We start from the raw sequence: 27,896 nt of genomic DNA on the forward strand, positions 1-27,896 counted from the left end.
AGGACAGTGGGGGACAGCAAGGGGGAACAGTGAAAAGGGACTGTGAAGGGACAGTAAGAGAGACAGTGAAGAGGAAGAGCAAAAGAGGACAGTGAGAAGGGACAATGAAGGGATATTGAAGGGAGACGGTAAGAGGGACTGTGGGGGGGCAGTAAAGGGGCAGTGAGGCGGAGGGGTGACAGTGAGGAGGGAGAGTGAAAAGGAACTATGAAAGGACAGTTAAGGAGACAGTGGGGGGCACAGTGAGGAAGGAGACTGAAAGGGGACAGTAAGAGGGACAGGAGCGGCTGGGTCTGGTACACGTTAGACTAGGTGACCTCTCGGGTCCCTTCCAGGCTATGTGGTGACCACTGTGACCGGGGGGTGGGGTCTGCGGGGACAGGGAGAGAGGACAACGGTGGGGGGATCGGTGAGGGGATGGGGAGCAAGGGGAGGGCAGGAAGAGGCGTCAATGAGGGAACAATGAGAGCTGTAGAACACAGTGTCACACGGTGTCACACACATGTACACGTACATACGTACACACACACACACACACACACACACACACACACACACACACGTACACGCGCGCGCGCACGTACCTCACTCCCTGGTCCGCCCCCCAGGCCCCCCACCCTCTCCCTTCCCCCTCTCCGGCTTCCGGAGGTCCGGACCATAGAGCACCTGGGGGGCCAGAGAGGCCGGTTCTGAGATCCGGCAGCTAGAACAGCCACCCTGCTGCTACCCTTCGTTTCCATGACAACCCGCCGCCGGGCAGGCGCCCGACCGGGGGAGCTAAGTGAGTCGAGAGCTGGGCCTCTCGCCAGTCTCCTCCCCCCACCCCCGGCAGGTCAGATGTGGAAACTGAGGCCCAGGATGGACGTCTGGCCGGCGTCCTCGGACTCAAGCTGCCAGTTCCGATCCCGGCTCTGGACGTACGGGGCCCAGGCTGCTAGTCCCAAGCACACTGCGGGAGGCCGCCCCCTAATGCTTGTAGAATGAATGAACCCGTGTTTGCAGAGATGTGTCCACCTCCGTATCTCTGTGTTGGCTCGTGGCCGCACGGACCGCACAGAGGCATCGGGCTCCCACTCCATGCTTAGCACCTTGCCAGGGGGTTTGGATAACTCCGTATGTCTATGCCAAATCCTCGTCCTCCTTGACCTCTGAATGTGCCAAAACCGACACCAGCCATCCCCTCTTTGAAACTCTTGCGGTCTAGATCCACGATTCCCAAAGCAGGAGCCCAGAGACCATCCAGCCCAGCTTGAACAAGGATCCCCTCTAAAACAGGATTTCAGGGGATCTGTGAACTTGGATGGGAGAAAAAATTACATCTCTATTTTCATTAATTTCTAACTAAAAGTGAGCATTTTCTTAAATTATTTAAAAACATACTGAGAAGGGTTCCATAGGCTTCACCAAATTGCCAGAGGGGTCCATGACACAAGGTGAAGAAAACTTCTATAAATGCTCTAAACATACCCAACAAGTAGTCATCCAGTACTTGCTTGCAGAACTCTGAGAACATGGAAGCTTCACTGATGACTCTTGGAGATTTGCTATCTCCACCGTGGCGTCAATCACAGTGTAATAATATGATAATAATAATCATAGCTCTTGTTTATCTAGTGTTTTATGATTTGAAAGGAGAGAAGGGCCCTAACCTGGGAAGTCTAGGTTCTAGTAGTCTCTGGCCCTTCTGCTACTCTCAGTGTAACCCTTAGGCAAATTCTTTTCCCCAGGAGTTGTTTGCAGCTCCCCATGGGTTGACTGGCCCTGGGCTAATGCTCTTTCTGGTCCTTGATCACTCACCTCCTAGAAGTCCTCCTCAACAGCTTTCATAGAAGGTTGGGTGATCAGAGGCCCTCAGTCCAGAAGGCAATCACAGCAGCTTCAAGTCTAGGGTTTCTGCTCTGATTATCACCTAAATCCTTAGTACTAGAGCTCTTCGATGCTGTCTTCCAAGATATACTAGCTTAAGCCCTCTGGGGCTCTCTTGCTCCACAAGCCCTCTGTTGATAAGCAATGTGGGCAGAAAAGGCAGCTGGGAATCTCACAGCCTCCATATAGGAAGCCTTGGCTTCTGCTGAGGGCACGTAAAAAACTCCATTTCTGGTTTCTGAGGGTGTCCAGCCTGCTGAAGTGGGGGCAGAATCACAGCTTCCTCGGATTGCAGCGTTTCCAAACAGGATTTCAATGGTATCACAAGTGGATGTCCCCAGAAGGCAGCTGTATTCTCCAAGTTACCACAAAGGTGTTGCTCTTTCTATAGCCTGGTATGAAGTCCCCTTCAAGCAGATCCTCTGATGCTCTAGTTGGGATAGGAGAGGGGCACCTATGGTGGGGCCGTAGCACCGACCCCAACTCTGGGTGCTGCCTGCCTGGGAGTGCCTCAGAAGCTCTGGGAGGTCCCTTCCCAGCTCTCCACAATTTCAAGTTCTGGACTCAGATCCCGAGTTTCCTCTCCCCCAACCCACCCTTGCCCCTGCCCCCGCCCCCGCTCCCCCCCTCCCCTGCTCCACCCCAATCATTTGGATGCTTGTTTTCAAACAAGTTCTATGACCTTTCCCCCAGTTTCTCTTCCGGGGGAGGCAGTCTTGGCCTTGGTCCAGTGCCCTTTGGAGAAGGGGGCTGACAGGCTTACACTCTATAGCCTCCCATTGGTCCCTTGAGTGTGGGCAGCTCAGCTTGAGGGAGGATGGGGTGGGAAAAATAGATGGAAACTGGTGCACTGCATGCCCCCCTCCTCCCCCACCCCACACACAATGTGGAACTGAGGCGGGCAAATGGCTCGCCCAACAGCCCCTCCTGCCGGCCTGAAATTGTAGCGCTCTTTCATTAACCTCTATAGATTTAGAGCCAGAAAGGACCTAGTCCAAAAAGATCGCCTAGTCCAAAAAACTCTCAATTCATATCCAGATGATGTATCCAGGGCCATAATTTCTGCTACAAATTGAGCAGTAAGTGACAGACTAGGATTTGAACCCAGGTCTTATGATTATGAATCCAGTATTCTTAATGCCCTTCATAGAATCCCTATAGGCATCCCCTTCCTGATGCCCCCAGCTGTTAACACCAGCCCTCACTACCATTTTGCTTATCTTGTATTTATTATGTATGCATTTTTCTTTATATACTTATATATGTATATGTTTTCTCCCCTGACAGAGCACTTATTAAGCCCTTACTATGTGCCAGGTGCTGTGCTGAGAGCACTGGTGATACAAAGACCACAAACAAAAAATAACAAAAAAGACCACCTTCCCTGTCCTCAAAGTGCTTCCATTCTAACGGGCAGATAAACATGCATGTTAATAGATATGTACAAAATATGGACTAGATGGAAGGTAACCTTAAAACAGAAGGCTAAAGCATTTAGGGGGACCAGAAGAGATGTCCTGCAGAGGAGATGTTTAGGTTGTCTTTAAGGAAGCCACGGATTCCAAGAGATAGAAAGCCTTCTGGGCATGGTAGACAACTAAGGAAAAGGCATGGATTTAGATCAAGAAGAGGTCTTAGAGGCCATCAGATAGAACCCTTTCATTTTGCAGATGGGAAAACTGAGGTTCTGAGGTTAAATTAATTTGCCCAGGAACACCCACCAAGTATATATGGTAAGATTTGAACCCAGGTCTTCCTTTCTCCAAATGGAGTGCTTTATCTCCAACAGCAGATGGAATATCGTGGGTTAGGAATAGCAAGTAAACCAGCATGGCCAGATCATCAAGGGTGTGAATGGAAGTAATGGATATGAAGACTGGGCAGATTATATAGGGCCAGGTCATGAAGAGCTTTAAATGCCAAACAAATGAGTTTGTTGAAATTTGGATGTGTGTATGGGGGGAGGTGACATGATCAGACCTACAGTTTAGGAAATCATTTTGGCAGCTTGTGAAGGACAAATTGGAGTGGGGAGAGACTTGAGGCAGAGGCCAATTAAAATGTTATTGAAGGGTCATTTAGGTGGCGGAATGGATAGAGCACCTGCCCTGGAGTCAGGACTTGAGTTCAAATCCAGCCTCAGACACATGACACTTACTAGCTGTGTGACTCTTGGCAAGTCACTTAACTCCAATTGCCTCACCATAAAAAAAAAAAGTTATTATAATAATCTAAATGAGAGATGATGGCTGAGTGGTGAATATGTGAGTAGAGAGACTTACAATATGTAAAAGATGTTGTGGAGGTAAAAATGACAAAATTTGGCAAATGATTGGATGTATGGAGTGAGGCTAAGGAGTGAAAAAAATCAGACCAAGGTTAGGGAACCTGGGTGACTAGGATAAAAGGGTCTGATAGTGTTAGGGAAGCGTGGGAGAGAGAGATGGGCTTAGGGCACTATGAGCTTAGTTTTAGACATGTTGCATCGGAGGTTTCAGGAGAAAGATGAGTTTAGTTTTGGACATGTTGAGTTTGAGGTGTCCTGTGGGACATCCAGTTCAAGAGTTCCAGTAGGCACGTGATAGGAGATTAAAGCTCAGGAGAGTACGTAGGACAAGATTGACCAATCTGGGAATCATCAGCATAGAGATAATAACTGAATGCGTGGGAAATAGTGAGATCACCAAATAAGAACGTAGTGAGAAAAGAGGTCCTAGGACAGAGTTTTGGGAAAAGGACATTCATAGTGGGCACGACATGGATGAAGATCCAACAAAAGTTTTCATAGTTAAGAGCAGGGATTGTTTCATTTTTTTTTTGTCTGTGTAATCCCTGCACCTAACAGAGTGCATGGCACATAGGAGGTGCTTAACAAGGATGCCTGTTGATTGATTGATTCTGCTTTTTTTGAAAGGCAATAAGGAGCTGTAGAAAGGATGCTGGATTTGGAATAAGATTTTGTTTTGTTTGATTCAAAGATCTGGTACTTACTGCCTATGTGACCTCGGACAAGTCATTCACCTCTCTGGGTCTCAGGCACCTCAACTATAAAATAAGGAAGTTGGACTGGATAACCTCTAAGTTCCCTTCTACCTTGAATACTATATTATTAGACTCTTTCCTGTTTCCCCATTCTCCATGCTCCCTGCACAGCTAGGCTGGCTCTTCACAGACTTCCCAAAGGATCAGAACCAAAGAATTTGGTTCCAAACTTCAGCACCAGGAATTGTTCTGCTGGCCTAAGCCTCCTCCCCTGCTTCTACTAATAGTGTGACAGACAACACAGCCCAAGGGAGGGGATAGGCTGGGCATCCCTCACTGTGTACAAGGACATAGCCCTTAGAGGATAACCAAGATCCAGACCCAGCACTCCAAAGAGGCCTTCCCTTTTTTTTGCTGCCTCCTCACCCTCCCAAGATTCCATCCTAGACCCTCTTCTCTTCCTGTGGTGACCTCATGCCCTCTCATAACTTCAGTTATCACATATATGCTGCTGGTTGTTTCTCTGTCCTCAACCTCTCCCTTGACATCCAGTCCCCTATTTCCAACTGTATGAGATACTTCCCCATCTTGAAGAGTCCATGAGCCCCTCAAATTCTAATGCTCTAGCCAGGAATATTTGAAAGATTGTGGAAAATGGGAGAAGCTCATCATGACTGGAGAAGGGCGACTGTCCTTATTTTCAAAAAACAAAGGAGAGCCATCTGCCAACTGGAGGCTAGTGAGCTTGGTTTCGATTCCGGGGAAATTCCTAGAAGAGATCAGTAAGAAGCTAATTGATGAATATGTAGAAAGGGAAGCCATGACTACATTCAGCCAGCCCGAATAGTCTTATGAAGAGTAGGTCAAGCCAAACCAACCTCATTTTCTTTTTTGACAGGATTACTAAATGGATGGGTTTGGGGAATTCTGGGGATAGAGTTCATCTGGATTTTAGTAAAGTTTTTGATGAACATCTCTTTTTATTCATATGGAAAAAATGGAAGGATGTGGACCGAATGAAAATAGATGGATTCGGAGCTGACTGGATGACTACACTCAAAGAGTAGTTGTTAATGATTTAGTGTTAAGGTGTCTGGAGGGCTCTGGTAGAATCCTCTAGGGATCTGTGACTTGCCCTGGGCTGCTTAATATTTTGATCAATGCTAAAAGCATAGATGGAATATTTACCAAATTTGCAGATGACCCAGTACTGGGAGACGACAGAATCAGGATCCAGAAATATCTTGATAGGTAAGAATAGGTTGAATCTAATAAGAAGAAATTCAATAGGGATAACGGTAAAGTCCAACACTTGGAAACAAAATATTGACTTCACCACTATGAGATGAGGATCCATGGTTAGGCAGCAGTTTATCTGAAAAAATATCTAGGTGTGTTGGTGGATTGCAAGCTCAATGAGTCATCAGTGTGATGTGGCAGCACCTTGGGCTGCATTAAGAGAGGTATAGCTTCTAAGAGGTGATAGTCCCATAGTACTTGTCAGACCTCATCTAATAATAATAATAATAATAATAATAATAACTAGCATTTCTATAGTGCCTACCATGTGCCAGGCACTGTGCTAAGTGCTTTATAAATATTATTTTATTTGATACTCAAAACAACCCTGGGAGGTAGGTGCTATTGTTATCCCCATTTTATAGATGAGGAAACAGATTAAGTGACTCGTCTAGGGTCACAGAGCTACAAAGTGTCAGAGGTTGGATTTAAACTTAGGTCTCTCCTGACACCAGGCTCAGTGCTCAATCCACCATGACACCCAGGTACTCATCTAGAGCATTATGTTCCATTCTGGAAACCACAGTTTAATAAGGTCATTGATAAGCTGATAGGATAAAGGGCCTTGAGTCCATGTGTTTTGAAGATAAATTGAAGAGACTGGACATGTTTAGCTTAGAGAAGACTCCAAGTACATAGTAGCTACTGAAGAGCTATCATTAGACTTATTCAATTTGGTGCCAGAGGGCTGAACAAAGAGCAATGTGTAAAGCTTGCAAAGAGACAACATCAGGCAAAACTTTCTAATAATTAGAATCATCCCAAAGTGGAATGGGCTGCTTTTAGAGTGGTTTGTCCCCACTTCTTGGACATCTTCAAGCACAGGCTTATCAGGAAGGATTCCTTTCATGCATGGGCTGGACTAGATGGTCAGTGCCCATTCCAACTCTCAAATCCTGTCATTGTGAACTGTTCACCCCCAATCCTGTCCTTCCTTCTAACTTCTGTATTAATACTAATGGCCCCACTATTTCCTCAGTCTCCCAGGTTCCTAACCTTGGAATTATCTCTGAAGCACTCTACACATCTATTGTACTGCCAAGTCTTGACATTGTTGCCTCTATAATTATCTCAGGCATCTAATCCTTTCTACTATGCCCCCCCACCTTGCCCCTAGCCCTATAGGCCTTTGTCTCTTCTTACCTAACCTAGTGTAATAGCTTATTAAACTCATCTTCCGGCTTCATTTCTTTCTTCAATCCATCCTCTGCTCTGATGCCCATTAATCTTTCTAGTGTATCTCATAATAATGAGACATCTACTCAAAGACCTGCAGGGACTCTCCAAAGTTTAAATTCCCAGTCCTGGCATTCAAGGCCTTCCACAATCTGGCTCCAACTTAAACATCTAGTTCACACATTCTTTCTATTGTAGCTAAACTTTGTGTCTGTTTTCTCTCTATATGACTTTGCTCATGGCATCCCCCATGCTTGAAATAGACTCCTGTTTAACTGCTTCTGTTCAGTACCTCTCTTTCCTTCAAGAGCCAGCTGCCCGATACCCCCATTGCTCTCTCCTCCAATTTGTCATAGTGCCTTGCTTCACTCTCCTTTACCCCACTAAATACTACCCTGGACCATACTTATTTGTCGCCAAGGAGTATCCCCTCAATTAGATAGTAAGCTATTGAAGGCAGAGCGTGTCATTTTCACTCTTAGAGGCCTAGTTCCCTCAATGTTTTGCCCATAGTAGGGGCTTAGTGAATATTTAATGAATCACATTGGATTGAATTGAAAAGTTAACATTTTAATGATCAGGGCTTTGTGGTTCTGTGGGGTTGGATGGCTGTTCTACCCTTTTCTACCAATGAATCACAGACTATTTTCTAAAGGATAAGGACTTTGACAGAGGCTTAGCAAGGTTGACCCAGATCTGTGCAGCCCAAAAGGAGACAGTCAGAGGCTGACCTGAGAAGAAAGGGTTCACTGAAGGAAGAAGAAGAGCCCAAGCTAAGGTGCTCAGTGGTGCATAGGGGTAGAAACTCAGTCCACTACTGCTGACCATCCCTTACCATGAGTTCCTCTTCCCTCTAGCTCACAGCCCCCTAGAGGGCAGCCTTTTCTGACCTCACTTAGCTAGGGCTCAGAAAAGGTGAGAAAGAGGTCAGAGGTTTAGGGAGATTAACTTTGCAGAGGACTTGACCTCCCAAAGCCATTCTATTCATAGAAGGGCCCCCACCAAGCTCTTGAAAAATCACCTCGGATGATACTCATTGCTTTTACCCACAAGCTTCTTTGGCAAAAATTCAACTGGGCTTGTCTCAGAGCTAACCGGTGGGAGCCAGAAAGGACGGGCATGTCCTCTCTCTTCACCGGAAAAGTCCTGATAAGAAACAACAGTGAGGGGGATGAGGTGGACACAGAGCAAGAGCTGAGCCTCAGGCTGGACAACAGGGTGCTGCTGCTGTATTTTGGGGCTGGGGAGTGCCCTCAATGCCAGGCCTTTGCCCCCATCCTCAAAGACTTCTTTGTGAAGCTCACAGATGAGTTCTACGTCAACAGGTCCTCACAGATCGCACTGGTATATATCTCCCAGGACCAGACTGAAGAGCAACAGGACACATTCCTCAGGGATATGCCCAGGAAGTGGTTGTTCCTACCATTCCAGGATGAGCTGAAAAGGTAAGCCTAGCTGGGGGCCCGTGCTAGGGGAGGGAAAGCCAGGTAAGGACTCCAAGCTGGGGCAGGTGGCAGAGTCTTTCCAGAGTGGCTCCTGCCCCCACCAGTGCTGCCTGCCCTGCGTCCCTTCATGGCCCAATATTAGAGCCCTGGGACCCCTAGCAGAAGGCCCAAGGAGACAGAAGCTTCCTGACATAAAGCTGCCAGAATTAGATCTTTTATTAAGGTGGGCTGAAGAACAACAAGGAATGGAGAACAGAACACAAGCCAATACTTAACAATTTATACCACAAGGCCAAGGGATTAGAACCTGGGGGCATCAGCCTCTCCCCTGCCATTCCCATCATGGTCCATACTTGAGCACAGAGGCCTCTGTATTTATGGCCTAGTAACCCAGGGCCAGTCTAGCCTCTTCCCTGCACTGCCCTACCTACTACCTCCTAAGAGACATCCCACAGGGGCTATGCTCCCTTCCCACCTCCCTTATAAGAGCAGGAATAGGGACCAGAGTCCCACCCCACTTCACAAGTAGCAGCTCTCTTCTTTAAGAGGTAAAAGGGAAAGGGGCCCCCCTCCCAGCCCCAGGACCTGTTCTAAGAAGCAGGGGAAGGGTTTCTGTTGTAGTCCAGTCTTCTAGTCCCATCCTATCTTGACCCCTGAACACTGAGGCCCCACACTGACTTGCTCACAGGGACCTTGAGCGGATGTTTGCTGTAGACCATGTCCCCATGGTAGTTGTGCTGAAGCCTAGTGGCGAGGTGCTCACCAGGGATGCTGTGGAGGAAATTGGCCAGCTTGGGCCTGCGTGCTTCTGGAACTGGCAGGAGGCCTCTGAGGTCATAGACCGAAACTTCCTAGCTGCTGAAGACTTTGATGACTTGGCACCCAGGAGCCTCACTGACCCCATCCGACGACTCAAATATAAGATTGAGAAGGAGACTTCAAGAAGCCACACCTCACAAACTGGTGAGAGAGAGGAGGAGACTGGAGATGGGGCGATGTTCTGAGCCTGCTGAGTGGGCACAGAAATGGGCCCTGGTTGGAAGGTGCCAACCCTATAGGAAGCTGCCCACTGACTTCTAGATGTTTAGGTCCCTACAAAAACTTGCAAAAGCAGAGAGGCAGGAAAGATACTGAACTGAGGTCCAAGCAGTAAATCCACCTTGTGGATGAACCCTGAAATCTCAGGGACCATGCTCCCTTGTTCCTTAGGACAGCCTCACATTTATTCCTGCCTAATGTCCCACCTGCTCTCCTCAGGACTGGGTAACTTCCTCTGGCCCCTAGACTATTCCTAGGGAGATCCTACTGCAGCCTCTGGGTCTGAGGGCTAACATTTCAACACCAACCTTTAAGAGCTCTGTACGTGGCACCATCTGCAAGAGTTGCCCAGACCATTCTACATTCCATTCCCTCTAGCAATCACCCCAACTGCCGCCATTCTGAGATGAGCTAAGACACTAGAAAAGTGAGGAGCATGAGGTTGTGGGGAACAGAACCTCACAGTTGCAAGGGACCTTAGTGGCAATGAATTAATTAAAACCCGTACCTGAACCAGAATCTCCTGGACAACATACCTGCTAAGTAATCTTCTAGCCTTGGAGGACCTCCTCCAAGGAGGAGCCCACCACCTCCCAAGGCAGCCCATCCCACTTGGGGAGAGCTTTAATTTTCAGGAAGCCTTTCTCTACATCAAGCTTAAAGTTGATGCCTCTTTGTGATTTCTCCCCTTTGCCCCTCGTTTGGTCCTCTGGGGACAAGCAGACCAGATGTCTATGAATAGCCCTTCATATACCTGAAAGGTTCTCATCTCTCCTTACTGCATTGAATCTTCTTGTGAGTATGGGCCAGAAGGAGAAGCTCTGCTCTCTCCATCTTGATGAGTGTCAGGGGAGAGGGCATAGCAGGCTATCAAAGATAGTAAACAATGACATCAAGAAGAAGTCTTTATTACTAAGAGCAAATTGAGCCAGTCCTGCAGGCTTAGCACCAGGAAAAAAAAGTCCAAGGCACTTATTTTGTTCCCTGTCTGCCAAGAGCCATATCAGCTCTGGGGCAGGGAACCCTCTGAGATACTTGTGCCAGAGCATAACCTCTGGTACTTGGCAGAATATCTTCAGGACCCCTCCTTTCCCCACACCTTCACCAGGCACCATCAGTGGGAAATTCTCAGGTTCCCGTTAGGGGCTGAGCTGCCTGTCCCCGAGATGCTGTGACAGGCTGTAGGCTTCCAGACATCAGAAGGGACCATGGAGTGTAGTGTCACCCAACGGGCAGAGAGAGCAAGAGGAAGAAGAAGAGAGGCACTGTGGTTAGCAATGCACCGGCTGTGCCCATTCCAGAATCTTGAAGGCTGACTCCTTCTCCACTGGGAGCTAACAGACACTGGGAGGCAGGCGGGCTGCTGCTGTCCTCTCCACCACAAAGCCATAGTTGTACTGGAATGACATATAGAATGAGAGATGCGGCAGCTTCATGGGCAGTGGATATGAGAACTCTAATCTCAGCTCCCACCTCCCAGAGAAGACCTCACCTACAGGGGCTAAGGGGTTTCAGGGAGTAGGGAAGGAACCTTGTAGACATGCCTATGGGACAGAGGGCTGAAGGGCCTACCTCCTCCTCGATGTCAGCCAGAGATTTGATGGTCAGGTCAGCAAAAGTAGAGAAGCCCTGCGGGAAGGGTCACAGGAAAGTCAACCCTCGGGCAGCATTCCACCTTTTGGAAACTCCGGAGGACACAAGAAAACCCAAAGCCATCACCAGGCTCTTTGGTATGTGAGTTACAAAGGCCAGAGCACAGCAAACCCAGGAGTAGGAGTCTGACTGCCCATGCCTCCAGTGAGGCAAAACCCCTCACACCCCATCTCCCAGTACTCATGCTCAGGCCTATCTTTCAAAGCCCCCAACCATCCCCAGAGTCCCCAACTCTCATATCCTCCCTGACACCCTCTGCATCCACCTCATCTCAACCTTCTTTATCCATCTTCCACCCCCAATGGCATCCAAGGGTCTATGGGAAGTGCTGTTTTATGGGAGCAGGGGAAAGGGACAGGGGTTACAAGGCATGGGGGTGGGTCTGGTGAGGCACCTCACAGTTCAGGGAGCATCGGGGGTCTGACAATAGTATTAGTGTCTGTTTCATGGGATGGAGGAGTTTAATGTAAAATTGGGGCAAGGGAAGTATATCAGCATGAGTGCCCATCAGTATATATTGTGAGGAAAGTACTTTCAAAACTGTCAAGTGCTATCTGTTCACATGAAGTATCATTAGTACTTATTACTAAATAATAAATGCAACCATGTAGCTTGCTTCACTCCTGGGGGCCCACTCACCGTTGGACCATTGTCTTTGCCTTCAAACTTGGGGTGCAGGATGAAGGGAACCCCATCCATGGCTAAGAAGAAAGATTACCAATGAGTGGAAGGGTAATGGGATAAAAATCAGAGCTGCCTCCCATTCCCCTGAAGAAATCAAGGGCTGGCCTGGGAACCAGGAAACCAGAGGATGCTGGAGCTGGAATGGACCCAATATATTCTCTAGTCTAAATCCCTCATTTTATAGAAGAGGAAACTGAGGCACCATGGGGGAGGGGAGGGTTACAAAGTTGGCAAGCAGCAGAGCCAAGATTAGAACTCAGGTTTTTCTCAGTCTAAGGGTTTTTTCTTCTATACCTTGTCACCTCACCCTTCTCTTCTCTGTGCCTCAATGTCCCTATCTCTCCTCTGCTCCTTTAAAGTTGAGTAAGAATGCTGAGTTCAGTTTACCTGAGATGCCATATAGACTAGATGCCTCATAGATGGAATCACTCCTCCTGATGGTCCCTTGTCTTGAGCTCAATGTGGATGGCTTCTCTGAGCTGTCACTGTGGGATGTCACAACTGATGCCCATGGAAAGTAACCTCCAGTAAAATGTTGCTTCTTGATCCCTCCTCCCCTCCAGCCCGGTCTTGGTTACCTCCCCACCTCCTGTTAGTCTCACCTGAACTTATCCAGTGAGAGGCCACTCATCCCCAAGCTGATGTTCCGAGGCTTAGGAAGGGGCTTGGGCTTGGAGACTTTACCTTTCTTACACCAAACTGCAAAGCCACCTATTTCCCTAGAGGGTAAGACATGTTTTAGAAGGAAATCTATCGTGTATAACCAAGGAAGGTCACTCCTTGGGGACCCTGGGGTGAGGGTTCACTGCTTCCTAGGACATGTGGGTGAGGGTGTGTGTGTGTGCACACACACACGTGGAGATGGTTAAAAGATCAGTTGTCTAGATGTGTGAGGAAGGCTAGTGGGGTGACAGGGTTGTGTATATGATGTTAGCCGGGAGAAGCTGGAGTGGACAGGGGCTTTAGGGACAACTCTCTACCCAACACGCATGTATCCTGGAACCACTTTGCTCTTGCCACTCAGTCGGACATCAAACACAGCCGTATCAGCCACTCCAAGGGGGACCAGCTTCATGCAGACCCGTTTCTTTTTTGATACGGATGCCTCTGGGCAGGAGGGGAAGGAGAATAGAGGTCCATATCTCATTCGACTAGGTAAACTGAATCCCTGACTAGCTGTGGTACCTACCCTCCCATCCAGGTATGTGATTAGGACTCAGGATTCAACATAAAGCTATCACTAAACAAGCTACAAGTATGCACATGTGTGCACACACACACACAAAACTTAGTAAAGAGAATGACCTTACTGGTATCTAGGAACTCGCTGATATAGGTGAAGCCCATGGGAAGAGGTGTTTTCTCATTTAGGATCTGGATATCTGTGACCACATTTTCCTGGGGAGTCTGTGAAGGAGGCAGAGAGGAAGGAAATAATGGTCACTGCAAATGTTGAAAGGAGAGCCAGGATCAGCAGCACAGGTATGGGTGTAACACTTCTGGTGGGGGCTGCAGAGTGCCCTGGAGAGCTGTAATTCAGAATTCCTTGGCAAATTTAGGTGGAGAAAGAAGGGAAACAAAAGAGGCACAGGGCAAAGGGCAGTATGAGCAAAGAAAGGACATCTCAGGAGAGGGGCACCACAGCAATGGGACCCTGGCAACTTGGACCTACAAAAGACCATGCACAGGAGAAGACGAAGAGAGAGAAGCTGCCAGAGGAATGAAGAAGCGTGTCCTTGTATCAGTCGTTCTATTCCCCATGCTAGTTACATCTCTGGAGCTATGCCGAGAGTGCTGGCATAGGACAGTAAGGACACCTAGCCATGTGTGTTCAAGGCCCAGCTGTGATACCTACTGTTCAGTAACCTTAGACCAGGGATGGGGAGTCTGCAGCCTCAAGGTCACATGAAGTCCTCTAGGCCCTCAAGTGCAGCCCTTTGACTGAATCCAAACTGCACAGAACAAATCCTCTTAATAAAAGGATTTGTTCTATAAAACTTGGACTCGGTCAAAAGGCTGCACCCAAGGCCACGTGGCCTTGAGGCTGAAAGTTCTCCACCCCTGCCTTAAACAAATCACTTCACCTCTCTAATATCCCCATCTGTAAAATAAGGATAATAGCTATATTACCCACCCATGACTGCTATGGGGAAAGCAGACTGTAAACTTCAAAGTGTGATGGGAACAGGAGCTCCTGTTATTATTATTCCTTACCTCACTGCTGTCGGCACTGCCAGGTCCAGTTTCCCCAGGACTGAGGCACAGGAAGTAGCCAGACTTTTGTGCAAATCCCTTTCCAAAGTTGGCAGGTGTCCCCTCCACTGTGCTTGTGATCTAGGGGTCAGAGAAAGCAGGTCACTGACATGGAGCATGGGGAGGAGGGGCACCAGTGGCCCAAGACCTGGCCCTAACCCTTCTCTTGCCTTCTGCCCCCTCCTACCAGCCAAAGGAATCTTGCCTTCCAATGCCACAGGCCCCAGACATCACCATCTCCCCACTTCATGTCTTAGACAAGAATATTGAGACCTGAAGGCTCTGGAGTCAGACTTGGAGAAGCCCATGAAACCAGAGGGGCAGGGCAAGGATAGTCACATTGGGGCCAGAGGGGCTGGATGAGATAAGGGACACTGAAGCTGGAGGGGCCAGGGTGGGAGATCAGTGATGGAAGGGGTGGAGTGCAGGGGTAGAAGGGCTTGGGAAGAGGGACAAGCACTGAGGCTGGAGGAGGTGGGATGAGTGAGAATAGGGGGCCTGAGGACACAGAGGGAGAGATCCAGGCAAAGAATACTAGGAGAAGGAAGAAGAAGGGGGGAATGAAAAGTGAGGGGGCCAAGTGAGGATAGAGAGGTGAAGTGTGGGGCGGGGGACAGCCCCACCTGGAGGGATCTGGAAAGGGATCCCCACATGAGGGGATTGGGAGAGAACTGGGATATGGGGCAGAGGAGCACAGGGAAAGGATGAAGATACAAGGCAGGTGTGTACTGTGGGGGGGAGGGAGTGCTGGTGGGGGCAGGGACAGATACTCTGAAGCTGCAGAGGGACAGGGGTACCCTGGAGGAGGCTCAGGGTCACACAAGGGGCGGGGAGAAGGGAAGGCACCGGGAAACTAAGGCTGGAGGAGGGGCACACAGGGACACTGAAGCAGGGCCCTCCCACAGGGACACTGAGGGAGAAACCAGAAGGCACAGGGAAACTGAGGCCACAGGAGGCCCTGGTGGGTGAGGGAAACCACAGGGACACGGAGGTGGGGGAGGGGGCACATGAACACTGAGCGGGGCAAGGGGAAGAGCAGGGACAAGGCAGGGGGCTGGCCACAGGGACGCTGGGAGGGGAGTAGGCACAGGGACACGGAGTAGAGGGGCAGGGAGAAGGGAAGGTGCAGGGACCAGGGCTGGAGGGGTGGGACGCACAGGGTCACTGAGGGGGACCAGGGGAAGGGCAGGGACAAGGGGGACCGGGCCACAGGGATGCGGGGTGGAACACTGAGGTGGGTGAGGCACAGGGACACGGGGGCGGGGCCCCCAGGGACGCAGCGGGGTGGCACAGGGAAACTGAGGCCGGAGGGATCGGGGAAGGCCCAGGAAGGCCAGACCAGGCCGGGCTCCACTAGCTCACTCACCGCGCTGTAGCCCCGGGGAGGGACAGCCGAAGCCAAAACCCAGGCCAGGCCAACTATCGGGGCCCCGTCAGGGGCGGGCCCGGGATCCATCCTAGGAGCTGCGGATCAAGGCGAAAGGAAGCGGAATGAGGGGTGTTAGGGCTGCCGAAGAGAGGGGCTAGGGCCGCAGAGGTGACCAAGCCTGGAATCCCGGCCCCGGCAGCCGCCCACAGCTCGCCGGATTTCGGACCCGCCGGCGGCTGTCTACAGAAACTACAGGAACCACAAGTCAATTCGGCGAACTAGGCGCGCCTGCGCAAACAGTCTTCCCATAAATCTCTGGCTCAAAGCCGCGAAGTGTGGCGCGGCGCACAACCCGAGCCAAACAAGCAGTTGATGTCATTCCTCAAAAAACTCGTTCAGGAAGCACAATCCGGGCATAAAGCGTACTGCGCATGGGCATATTCCTGCGGAGCGTTGACGTGTTAATGACGTTTCCGAAAAGCACTACATTACCCAGAGATACCTGCTGGACTAGACCGGCTGCTTAACCACAGATCTCCCACACTTCTCTCGCATCCCGGGGTCAGGCCCGGCGGAGTAGCTTTGTGGGAGGGAGAGTAAGTTAGAGCAGTTCTGGCCCGAGGAATGTCTTTGAGTTCGTTCCAGTTGGTTATCAGGTACTCATCACCTCTTGCAAGCTGCACAACTCCAACTGCTTGCCAGTTGGTTTCTGCCTCCAATCCTGCTTTTCGATCTCTCCTCCATACAGCTGCCAGGAAGCGTCAGTGGCTCCCTGTTGCCTGGAGGACAAAATAGACTTCTCTGACATTTAAATCTCAGCCTGCCTTTCCAGGCTTATTACAGAGGACTCGCCTCCAGATTCCATTAGTACTGTTGCTCTTTCCTCACCACTCAGACACCCCTGGGTCCCCAGAGGAGCAGCCACCGAAGGGACCTTTCTTTCCCAACTTCCTTACTAATGCTCCCTTCCCCTCCCCACCGACCCTATCTCCACCCCAATGATGGATTACCCAGAATCTCTGCTTCATTCAGAACCTTAGGCCAGGCACACTTATTGTTGGTCACTGGAGGTGGGCAAGACCCCTTCAAGCCTTCTCCTGTACTCTGCTGGGTTGACATGGGTTGGTTGTCCTTATTTCTTGAAGAGGACTAAAATGACATCACTATCTTGAGTCAAGTTATAGCGTGTCCAACTGTGGCTGATCAGACCAACAGGAGTGTGGGATGTTCTACCAGACATAGGGCACAAATAATCCATGTGCACATTTGGGGCATGACTGCTCACATTATCTGAATTGGGAGTCAATAATTGTAATCTTTCCAGTAAGCCTTCCCAGGGAACCCTGCATAGGTCCCAATCTAAGCCACTCCTCCCCTTCTCTGCAGGGAACCCCACATCAGACCTGATCCAGACTACCCACCTCCAGACACGAGTCTTTTGCCCTGTGTCCACCTGGATCTAAGCCACCAGCACAGGACCTCTTTGCTTCAGAGATTTCTCCATTTGATCCTTCCATGTCCCGATAACTATTGTCCTATGTCTCTTCTGCCCTTTGTAACTCAACTCCTTGAAAAGGCTGTCTACAACACATGCCCTCATTTTTTCTCCTTCTCCTCTCTTCTTAAATCCCTTACAACCCAGCTTCTGACCTCATCCTTCCACCAAAACTGCTCTCTCCAAAGGTAGCCATGACCTCTTAGTTGCTAAGTCCATTGACCTTTTCTCAATCCTCATTCTCCTCGACCTCTCTGCAGGCTTTCACGTTGTTAATCACTGTCTTCTCCTTGATACTCTCTTCTTTCTAGGTTTTAGGAACACCACTCTCTCCTTGTTTGCCTCCTACCTGCCTGTTCTTTCTCTGGCTCCTTTGCTGGATCCTCTTCCAGATCATGCCCTCCAACTACAGTGTCTCTTAGGGTTCTGTCCTGGGCCCTCTTCTCTTCTCCAAGAAGTCGTCTTCACTTGCTGATCTTATCATCTCCTTTGAATTTAATTACCATCTCTGTGCTGATGATTCCAAAATCCACCTATCCTGCCCCAAATTCTGCTGTCCTCCAATCTTGCATCTCCAACTGCCTTTCAGATATCTCAAACTGGATGTCCAGTACACATCTTAAACTCAATATGCCCAAAGTTGACTCATTATCTTTTCCCCCTGAACTCTCCCCCTCTCCTGCCTTATTATTGTAGAGGGCAATAGCATCCTCCCAGTCCCTCAGGCTCCTAATTCTGCCTTTCCTGTTGTTTAGTCATTTCAGTTGTGCCCTACTCTTCATTTCAGTTGTGTCCTACTCTTCGTGACCCCATTTGGGGTTTTCTTACTTACTTACCACTCATACTGGAGTGGTTTGCCATATCCTTCTCCAGCTCATTTTTACAGATGAGGAACTGAGGCAAACAGGGTTAAGTGACTTGCCCAGGGTCACACTGCTAGTAAATGTTTGAGGCCAGATTTGAACTCAGGAAGATGAAGTTTTTCTGACTTCAGGCCCAGCACTTTATCTACTTAGTCACCTAGCTGCTCCTCTGTCTTTCCTAACCCCTCTTAATTCTAGTGCTTTCCCTCTGTTGATTATTTATTTATCTTGCATATAACTTGGTTTGTATATTTGTTGACATGTTGTCTCTCCCATTAGATTGTAAGCTCCTTGAAAGCAGAGACTGTCTTTTCCTTCTTTCTGTATTTCCAGAGCATAGTACAATGACTGGCACATAGTAGGCACTTAATGACTGACTGGACTCTACACTAACTTTCACGCACACCCCCGCCCCCCCCATATCCAGCTTGTTGCAAGGCCTGGAGATTTCATCTTTGCAACATTTCTCTAATATGCCCCTTTCTCTTTTTGGACACTGCCACCACTCTAACACAGGCCCTCATCACCTTATACCTGGATTACTGCAATAGTCTGCTGGTGGGTCTGTTTGCCTTAAGTCTCTCTCAACTCCAATCCATCCATCATTCAGCCACAAAAGGGATTTTTTCAAAAGCACAGGTTAGATCATGTCACCCTTCTCCCAACACCTCCCCCCCCCCAATTAACTCCAGTAACTCCCTATTACTTCCAGGATCAATTACAAAATAGCATTCAAAAGCTCCTTATAATCTTGTCCCTACCTACTTTTCCAGTCCTTTAACACCTTACTCTCCTAACAAATATTCTTCAATCCAGTGACACTGGCCTCCTGACAGTTCCACACAGGAATAAGACATTCCATCTCTCAGCCTGGAATGTTTTTCCTCCTTCCTTTGCCCTACTGACCTCCTTGCCTTCCTTTAATCCCGCCTAAATTCCTGTTTTTTACTGGAAGCCTTCCCCATCCCCTCTTAATTCTGGTGCCTTTCCTCTGTTAATTATTTCCTATTTATCTTGCTTTGTATATATGTGTTTGTATGTTATCTTCTCATTAGGTTGTAAGGTCCTTGAGGGCAGGGACTGTCTTTTCCCTCTTTTTGTATCCCTAGCATTTAGCATAGTGCCTGGCACATAGTAGGCATTTAATGTTTATTTACTGATTCTCTAGAGGCATAGTTTCTAGACCTGACCTGACTTGAGCTGCCAATTCCTGACTACTGTTAAGATGGGCCTCCTGGCCCTTAAGGGACATGTACACTACTTGCCACCAGAATGGACTTGAAGAGAGGTCCCTGAACAGTCTTATCACTTACTTCCTGCAACAGACATCTCTCCAACCACTGGACTCGTTTCTCAATGGTAAGCACACTCCTAGGCTTCATCATATCCAGAAACTCATCATTATGCAAGATGAAATCAGTTCATAAACTTATACCAACTCAGCAGCCCTTGCCTATGGGGCCCCTCCTTCCCTCTCATTGGAGGGTGGTAGATCAACACTGGAGAGCTCCACCTAGATCCTCCACTATTTAAGGATGGCACCCAAGGATTTCTCATCCCATCTGGCTACTTTCCTGGACTTCATCGTCTTCGATATTCCCTGGTTGTATGACTTCATTCCTCCCCTCCCCACCACACATAACTTCCTCCCTCCCTTTTCAGCTTTTTATGTGTCTCCCCCATTAGACTGTTAGCTCCTCGAGGGCAGGGGCTATCTTATGCCTTCCTTTGCATCTCCAGTGCTTAGCACAGTCCTTGGCACACAGTAGATGTCAGATAAATGTTTTTGACTTTGATTCCCTCATACTCTCCCCCATTCAGTGATTCTGAATCATCAGCTCCATTCCCCATGCCCAACTTCCAGGTCTCTCATTCTCATTCTTCTCAACCCTGTCCCTCAAATGTCCCACTCTAGACCTACCCATCCCTTCCACTGTACTCTCTGAAATGCCTACTCAATAGTTTTATCTTAATCCTTTTCCTTTCTCACTTCTGAGGAAGCTTACCAAGACTGGGCTCCCTCCTGGTGACACTGTATGTATCCTGGCCACCTTTTCTAGAACTGGTTGCACTTTCACTTACACCGCTTGATTTACTCGCTGGTTGTGGTGGAAGAATCAGAATATTCCTTGCACCCTCTTGCGACTTCCAGACTCTCCTACCACTATCATTCAGCAACCTCTCCTCTTTTGAATTCTGCACTATTCAAATTGATCATCTAATCCTGAACCTGGGAGTCATTTATCATCCCTCAGGATGCTCTCCTTCCTTTTCCAATGAGTTCAGTGCCTGGCTCATCATCTTTCTCTCCTCCCCAACTCCTGCCTTCATATTAGGAGACTTTAACATACTCCCTCAAAGACCTTAACTTCTCAGTTCCTCAATCTACTCAGTTCACGTGACCTACTCCTACAAACTGTCTCTAGACTGAGATGATCATACCCTTAAACATGCCATCACTCATGGGTTCCATGTTCATATTTAGGAACTCTGAACTTCCTTTATCTGGTCATAACCTTCTATCACTCTATCTTTCCCTGGGCCTTATAACCCCCAACCCTGTTCTTCACCATCATCTCCAACTTTTACGCCTCTCAGTTCTTTGCCAGGCCATCACTCCATTCACTGGCTACACTATCCTGAACCTTGGTGAATCACTTCAGTTGTACACTAGAACCACTTGCCACCTTGTTCTGTTGTTGATCAGCCTTAGATTACTTAAACCACCTGACTCCTTCACTCCTATTCACATGCTACTGAACAGAACTAGAGAAAGTCTCAAAATTGTTGACTGGGTCTACTACAAATTTGTTACACACAGTAATCTTAACTAGCTTTTTACTACGGCAAGGCAATTCTACACCTAATAGGCTCACCCTCTCACTCCTCACAATGAGTACACTCTATGTACTTATAGTAAGAACATAGAGTATACCTCACTATGTTTACTGACAATCTTCTTATCACTCCTCTGGCCTCCTAGGGCACCCCCTGCTCCCTTTCAACTGAGGAACTCAACTTATATTTCACTGAAAAAATTGAAGCCACTTACCAAAGGCTCCCTTTCCCTTATTTTACCTCAGGCAGACATTTTCTGCCACTATCTCTGGCTTCACCTCTATCTCTCATGAAGAAGTGGCCTTTTTCCTTGCCAAGGCAAATCCCTCTACTTGCATCCTTGATCCCATCCCTCCCTGTTTTTTGCAGACTGTTTCTCCCCTCCCCCCATCCTATCTTTGGTCTCTTCCTGTTCACTGGCTTCTTCCTAGGCATCTCAAATTGAACATGTCTAAGATGGAATTCAGTCATTCTCCCCAAACTCTCCCTCTATCTGAATTTCCTTATTACTCTTCAGAGCACCACCATCCTTCCCATCACCCAGGCTCAAAACCTAGGTGTCATCTCTGACTCTTTTTGTATACTCACTCTATATATCTAATCTGTTACCAAGTCATGCCATCTCTATCTTTGCATCCCAAATACACCTCTCTCCTGACATGGCTGCCACTCTAGTATAGATTCACCACCTCATATCTTAACCCCTGAATTAGTCTTCTGGTTGGTCTCCCTGCCTAGCCTTTCTCCACTCCAATCCTTTGACACGGCTGTCAAAATGATGCTCTTAAAGTACAGGTCTGACCACATCACACCCCCTACCCAGAAAACTCCAATGGCTCTCCATTACCCTCAAGACCAAATATAAAATCCTCTGACTTTCAAAGTCTTTCACAACCTGGCCCCTTCCTATCTTTCCAGTCTTCTTACACTTTTCTTCCCTCTACAAATTCTGTGATCTAGGGACCCTAGGCTTTTCACTGGTCCTCAAAGATGACATTCTATTCTCCCAATTCTGCCTTGTCACTGGTTGTCCTCCATACCTGGAGTGCTCTCCCTCCTCACCTCTGCCTATTGGCTTCCTTAAAGATATGCCCTCTTATAAGAGGCCTTTCCCAGTCCTCCCCACTGCTATTGCCTTCCCTTTGGGATTATCTCCAGTTTACACTGTATATATCTGGTATGTACAGTTATTTTTATGTTGCTTCCCCCAGTAGAATGTGAACTCCTTGAAAGCATGGACCATATTTTTGCTTTTGTAGCCCTAGTATTTAACACAGAGTCTGGCACCTAATGAGTGTCAAATAAATGCTTGGGGAGATCATCAGACCTTACAATTTGTTCTCCTCCTACATCCTTTATACCTGTGGGTCTTTTCACCCACCATGCAACTGAACTCTCCTATGTACTCTCTCTCCCAAATACAGTATAAGTAAGTACATAGATTATACGTTCCTTGAGGGCTTGGACAGTTTCATTTTTGTCTCTGTATTTCTATCACCTTGCACATTTTAACAAATGCTTGATTTGACTGAATAAATTGGTTTTTCCAGCATTCTTTGTACAAATGCCTCCAGCCCCAAGGAATCAGGGGGTAGGGGAAAGGGCTAGCTCAGGTTCCTAACTCCACTCCAATCAGCTATAGACTCACAGTAGTTGTCCTGACAACTGTTCTGCATCTCTGCGCCTCTCCAGTTACACTGTAAGTCCATATTACCTGACTCAGGTTAACAGCAATTCAGACAGGCACTGACATTCAATTTGGCCACTGGTATTAACATGCCAAAGAGCACCACTGTCAACCAGCTTGCCCACTGCTCTCCTTGTAAGAGAAGCCAGGGATGTTGGGTGAAGTGAGGGGGTCAGAGATACCCATCAATCATAAGAGAAGACTCACCAAAGGCAGAAAGGAAAAAGGCTTTGGAACTTTATTCTCTTTGATAAACTTTCAACTGAAAACGGTAGATTTTGTATCAATATTTCCAGAAATACACAAACCTATTCACAGGGAAGTCTGAATTTACAAAGACATGAAATTAGAACTACATGAAATAATACAGGATGTAACTTTCTACTTAGAGTAAATCCCAATAAAAGTTTTGGTAAAGTTATGTTTGTTTCAGGTCAATTAGCTCAGAATTCATAGAATGAATCTGAGTTAACAGAAAAATTTTATTTCCCTATACAAAATTACAATACACAGAACGTGTACAAGTACAATACAGGTTTAAATTGTTAGTAACTATCACCTAGAACAAAAATCTCATAGTAAAAAAGGACATGGAAATTAAAATAAGTCAAAATTTTTAATTGAAAAATTTGTGACAAATCCTAGAAGAGACACTTCAAATTCTTACCATAAAATTGCTATTTAAAAAATGAATTTGGTTAGGAAGAGGAAACAGGTTTTCAAATCATTTTAAATCCCAATGGATCCAAGTAAAAAGATAACTTCAATGTGTCAGGTTGAGAGGTAGAGAGGTGTCACTGTAATCACAATCTTCTATTGGTTCCAGGTTTTCTGAGGTAATTAGCTGTGTGTCAAGTTGTAAAAATAAGAATATTGGCAAACATGACAAATTACACTAATGACCTCTTTCCTCTCATCAATAGGTCCCAAACTTAATTAGATGCATCCGAATTAACACTGCCTGGGTCCCCAGCAGGTGAAGTGATAGATGACGGGGTGGTAGCATCCTGCCAGCTGCCATTTGTCTGGAAATAAACAGAAGATTAATGAAGGAGAGAAGGCAGAAGAGAAGTCTTGGACAAACAGGCTGATCATGGGTCAGCAATATAGAGCCTCCCTGCCTATGTATCAGAGCTGGAATGAGGCAGGATCAGTTTTGTCAAAAGATTATTCTGCTATGTCCACGTTAACACTTTTTCTCCTTTCCCTTCAGATAAACACTTCCAGTATCGAGCTCCTTAGTCCTGTGACTGGACTGATAGTCTGGTGGCCAACCATAAATTATGAGGCTTAGAAAATGAGTAAGGAGCTCTTGAAATCAGCTTTTTGTGACAGAAGATTAATATGACACCCAGAGAGGCTGGACTTTTCTGAGTGAAGAAATAGAGTACTTAAAGAAGAGCCAGCTGCCTGTCTTGGCAATACCAATAACCCTAATGTTAGGCCACTGATACACCTTCAGCTTTGACTTTTTAAACTGGGCACCCAGTAAAAAAGGTTCACAAACACCAATAACTAAAAAGGAGAGTAAAGGATCAAGTCTTCCTTAGAGAAATGAGAGCAAATGCTAAATAAAGAGGGAGAAAATTCCAATGAAAAGCACAATAAGAGTCTAGAGTTTTTGATAGAGAAAAGAGACCATGCAGGATATCAAGAGACATTACAGAATTACAAGATAGATATCTGTATTACATAGGAAAAATCAGACTAAGAAGTGATATTTACAGGCCATTCAAAAACCAGGTACCTTTACTCTGTAAGATTCTGAACTTACCATGTCTTCCCTATAAGAATAATTCTATCTGTACCACTATACTTTAGCAGAAATAATCCTTAGGAAACCTAAGTATGTCATACTTGCTTAAAGAGTAGTAAGGGAATAGGTTAGTAACCAGAACATTTTGGAGGCACGTTAGGCTAGAGAAGACCAATTCCCCAGCTAGATATACCAATGGCTTTTGTTAAAAAAGGAAGGGACAGGGTTGTGTTTGAGAATGGGTACCTGGGAGCCAAAGAGGATTTCTGATCGGTACATACAGCCCCAGACAGACATTATACCAGAGGTGGTGCAATCTTTGTTTGTAAACTTTAATTAATGATTTTGAAACTCTAGGTACTTACATCAATTCGCTGTGTTGAATACAAAGGGTTTCCAACAAGGGAGTCGTATCTGCCCGTCTGATGTATAACATGATGTAAAGAATCCATCTGCAACAACACCCAACATTACCACCCATCACTTCATCTGCTCTGGCTAATTTCAAAGGGGAAAAACACACAGTAAAATGATAATCTTTCAAATAACATCTACAACCCAGGCATCACATTCTAATTACCCCTATACTTAGTCATAAAATGTTGACTGAGTGGGTAAGGAGTAGCTGTGTAACAAGGAGAGTGACAGCTAGGTGGCGCAGTGGATGTTGTGTGTTGGACTGGGGATCAGGAAAACTCGACTGAATACAGGTACTGCCACAAGCATTTACTAAGCTATGTAACTATGGGCTAACCTCTCTTAGTCTGTTTTCTCATCTATAAAATGGGGATAATAATAGCACTTACTTCACAGGTTGTGAGGATCAAACAAGATCTGTCACCTTAAAGCACTATGTAAAAGTTAGCTGCTATTCTCAAAACTGATAAGCCTCCAGAACCCCCTAAAGCCAGTAGTTCTTAGTGATGGGGTGCTTGGGTACCTGTGCTTGAACCCCAATTTCACCTTGGCCTCTATCACACTATCCTTGGCAGTTTTCCCCCAGCCAAGGACACTGTCCCTAGCAATTACTCATGAGTGAGCCTCAGCAAAACACTTCTCTCTCCCTGGTGACACAAAGCTGGGTGAAAGAGTGCTGGGCTGCCCTCAGCCCTAAGACCATGTCTCTGGAAGCCTCCCAATTCCTTAGTAAGCTCCTGTCTTGTGACAAAACTTTTCCTTGTTGCTAATCAGGACAGAGAGAGAGACAGAGGGGTGTCTTGCCTGGCCCAAGGAGTTTTGTCCCTGGCTGACTCATGGGACTCTTCCTCTTGCCAGATTCCCAAGATCCTCTGACATCTCCCTCCCTATCTAGTATACTCCCTATACTTTTCCATACATTCCTCCCAAAGACACCTGGACCTTTAGATTACCTAATCAGTATCCCTGACATTCCTTTCCCATGCCCTTTTTCATATAAACCCCAGCTCCATCCTCAGTCTCTCACAGGTTCCTTAAGAATCCTTGCCCACAGGGGCAGCTAGGTGGCGCAGTGAATAGAGCTCCAGCCTTGGAGTCAGGAAGATCTGAGTTCAAATCTGGCCTCAGACACATAATATTTACTAGCTGTGTGACCCTGGGCAAGTCACTTAACCCCACTGCGTAACAAAAAAAAAAAAAGAATCCTTGCCCGCTATATAGTGTAACAATAAATCTTTGCCAACTTGACTCAAGGAATGCTTGAGTCTGAATTCATTCCAGATGACCCCATCCTGTCCTCTGGTCTTTGAGGGGTCTCAACCTCTCAGACCGCAACATTAGGATGATAGGCCTTGAAATGGGATGGCCCTCACAGGCCACGTAATCTTTATAGGAAGGTACTCCTGTCCAGGTGAGGGCTGGACAGGCAATTCCAAGGCCCTGGGAATATCAATAGCTTCCACACCCCACAGGAGGCCCACAACACAACACAAGCAGAAGAAAGCTGCAGAGGGCCTGGTTTTCTATGTCCACCTTTACCTTTCTTCCCCTTATTTCCAAGAGGAAGGTACAAATATCTATTTACTGATAGATTCAGACTGAGTAAGTAAGGTGTTTTCTCTTGTGGCGTAAGGGAAGGGTAGGGTTTGATTAAGCGGTTTAGTGGAAAGCAATTCAAGATCTCTAGGAAAGATATCAGACTTTTCTCACTCTAGCCCAGCTGTATGGGGGATTCCAGTTCAGGTATGTTGAACTAGGTGAAATGGGAGTTGTCTTTCAATGACAAGATTCTGTAATTCTGAAACTGTACACTGGTGTCTGTATATAAATTAATACTTTCTTAAAATGCTTCCCCAAAATTTAGGCCAAAATTTCAGAGTAGGAAGAGATCTCAATGGTTATCTAGTCCAACCTAAGCTCTCCACAACATACCTGATAAGTAGTCATCCAGCTTTCGAAGCCCTCAATGAGGAAGGAGCTACTTTCTCCAGAGACAACCCATTCTGCTGGTGGACAGATAGCTCAGATTCTTATCATCTCTCACCTGGGCTGTTACAACAATCTCTTAATTCTTGTCCCAGCCTCAAGTCAAACAGGTGCCAGTGATATTTCTAAATACAGATCTGGTTATGTCATTCCTGTGGAAGCATATAGCACTAAAGCCTCAGCTATGTTGTAAGTAATGTTATGATGATAATGTTTTAGTCTGAAGCCCTTGGTCTCACTTGAATCAAAGACCTAATTAATTTTCCTTGAATGGAATAGGGATAGGGCCTGGATCTCGGATTTCAAAGGTCTGGGGAATCCCTACCAATGCAGGTTTGTACCTTGCCTTAGTCACTGAGAGATTAAGTGAAGCATCACACAGCTGGTGTGTTAGAAGCTGGACTTGAACATAGTCTGATTCCAAAAGCAGCTCTCTATCCACTATTCTAAGGCTGCCTCATATTTCAATTTCCAGATCTCGATTCTTTGAAATTTAGAGAGTTAGTCTTTAACCACAGCCAGTGGTGGGAGTGTCTTTTTGTTGAATCCAATAGAAGGGTTTTTCTTTGTTCACCTTTGACTAGATTGAAAGATTTTAAAAGGGTGTAATTGGTAATATTACTATTGTTCTGTAAATCAAAAACCCTTAACTTAAAGTATGTACTTTTGTTTTACTTGGCTGTGGAATTTTGTCTTTTGTTTCATGTATACTATAAGAATGAAAATAGAAATTGCTTGGGTCAGAGAGAACTGCAATTAGCAGAAAGAGTTCAGTCTGTCAGGACCTCTCAGTCACTCATTGAGCATTTATTAAGTACGTACTATGTGCCAAGCACTATGCTAAGCACTGGGGATACAAAAAAATGCAAAAAACAATCGCTGTTCTTGAGGAGCGCATACTCCAATAACAGAGGAGACACCATGCTAACAACTATGTACAGACAGATATATAGAGGATAAATTGGAGATAATCAACAGAGGAAAGGCACTAGCATTAAGGGAGAATGGGAAAGGCTTTTTGGAGTAAATGAAACTTTAGCTAAGACTTGAAGGAAGCCAGGGAAGCCCAGAGGCAGAAATGAGAATATT

At 46.9% G+C, this 27,896-nt stretch overlaps 4 protein-coding genes across 10 annotated transcripts in view; 1 reads left to right on the forward strand and 3 right to left on the reverse strand.

The window, feature by feature from the left end:
• SLC27A1 (solute carrier family 27 member 1) overlaps positions 1 to 2,429 on the reverse strand; it is a 17,762-nt gene extending 15,333 nt beyond the window's left edge. The window contains exon 1 of one of the 5 annotated variants that reach the window (XM_027857720.1): positions 1,798 to 2,429. The gene's annotated coding sequence lies outside the window, so the exon portion shown is untranslated. Of the gene's footprint in view, positions 1 to 584; positions 616 to 666; positions 692 to 1,467 lie in introns of those variants that run through there. The other 4 variants (XM_027857721.1, XM_027857718.1, XM_027857719.1 and 1 more) reach the window with 4 other exon arrangements.
• A 5,998-nt stretch (positions 2,430 to 8,427) lies between these two features.
• Positions 8,428 to 12,562, forward strand: NXNL1 (nucleoredoxin like 1). Its single transcript, XM_027857615.1, has 3 exons — positions 8,428 to 8,768; positions 9,457 to 9,732; positions 12,466 to 12,562. Exons 1-3 carry the CDS (start codon positions 8,443 to 8,445, stop codon positions 12,560 to 12,562), a joined length of 699 nt encoding a protein of 232 aa, XP_027713416.1. The 5' UTR covers positions 8,428 to 8,442.
• MVB12A (multivesicular body subunit 12A) lies at positions 10,699 to 16,125 on the reverse strand. Of its 2 annotated transcripts, none has more exons than XM_027857614.1 (9): positions 15,763 to 16,125; positions 14,358 to 14,477; positions 13,454 to 13,550; positions 13,124 to 13,250; positions 12,746 to 12,862; positions 12,531 to 12,622; positions 12,099 to 12,160; positions 11,379 to 11,435; positions 10,699 to 11,203 (listed from the first exon to the last, which is right to left on the reverse strand). In XM_027857614.1, the coding sequence occupies exons 1-9, from the start codon at positions 15,850 to 15,852 to the stop codon at positions 11,141 to 11,143; spliced, it is 825 nt and encodes a 274-aa protein (XP_027713415.1). In that variant the 5' UTR covers positions 15,853 to 16,125; the 3' UTR covers positions 10,699 to 11,140. The 2 variants fall into 2 exon arrangements, with proteins under 2 accessions (XP_027713415.1, XP_027713413.1); XM_027857612.1 differs by having other exon boundaries at positions 12,531 to 12,628; positions 15,763 to 16,117.
• A 6,740-nt stretch (positions 16,126 to 22,865) lies between these two features.
• Positions 22,866 to 27,896, reverse strand: part of PBX4 (PBX homeobox 4) — a 64,270-nt gene continuing 59,239 nt past the window's right edge. For both annotated transcript variants that reach the window (XM_027857610.1, XM_027857611.1), the window contains exons 8-9: positions 24,770 to 24,856; positions 22,866 to 23,673 (exon numbers count right to left, since the gene is read on the reverse strand). In XM_027857610.1, the coding sequence (XP_027713411.1) occupies positions 23,581 to 23,673; positions 24,770 to 24,856 (180 nt within the window). In that variant the 3' untranslated portion in view covers positions 22,866 to 23,580. The remainder of the gene's footprint in view (positions 23,674 to 24,769; positions 24,857 to 27,896) is intronic.

The sequence above is a fragment of the Vombatus ursinus genome, unplaced genomic scaffold (assembly GCF_900497805.2).
Source record: "Vombatus ursinus unplaced genomic scaffold, bare-nosed wombat genome assembly UNPS02012319.1, whole genome shotgun sequence".
In the NCBI taxonomy this organism is placed as follows: domain Eukaryota; kingdom Metazoa; phylum Chordata; class Mammalia; order Diprotodontia; family Vombatidae; genus Vombatus; species Vombatus ursinus.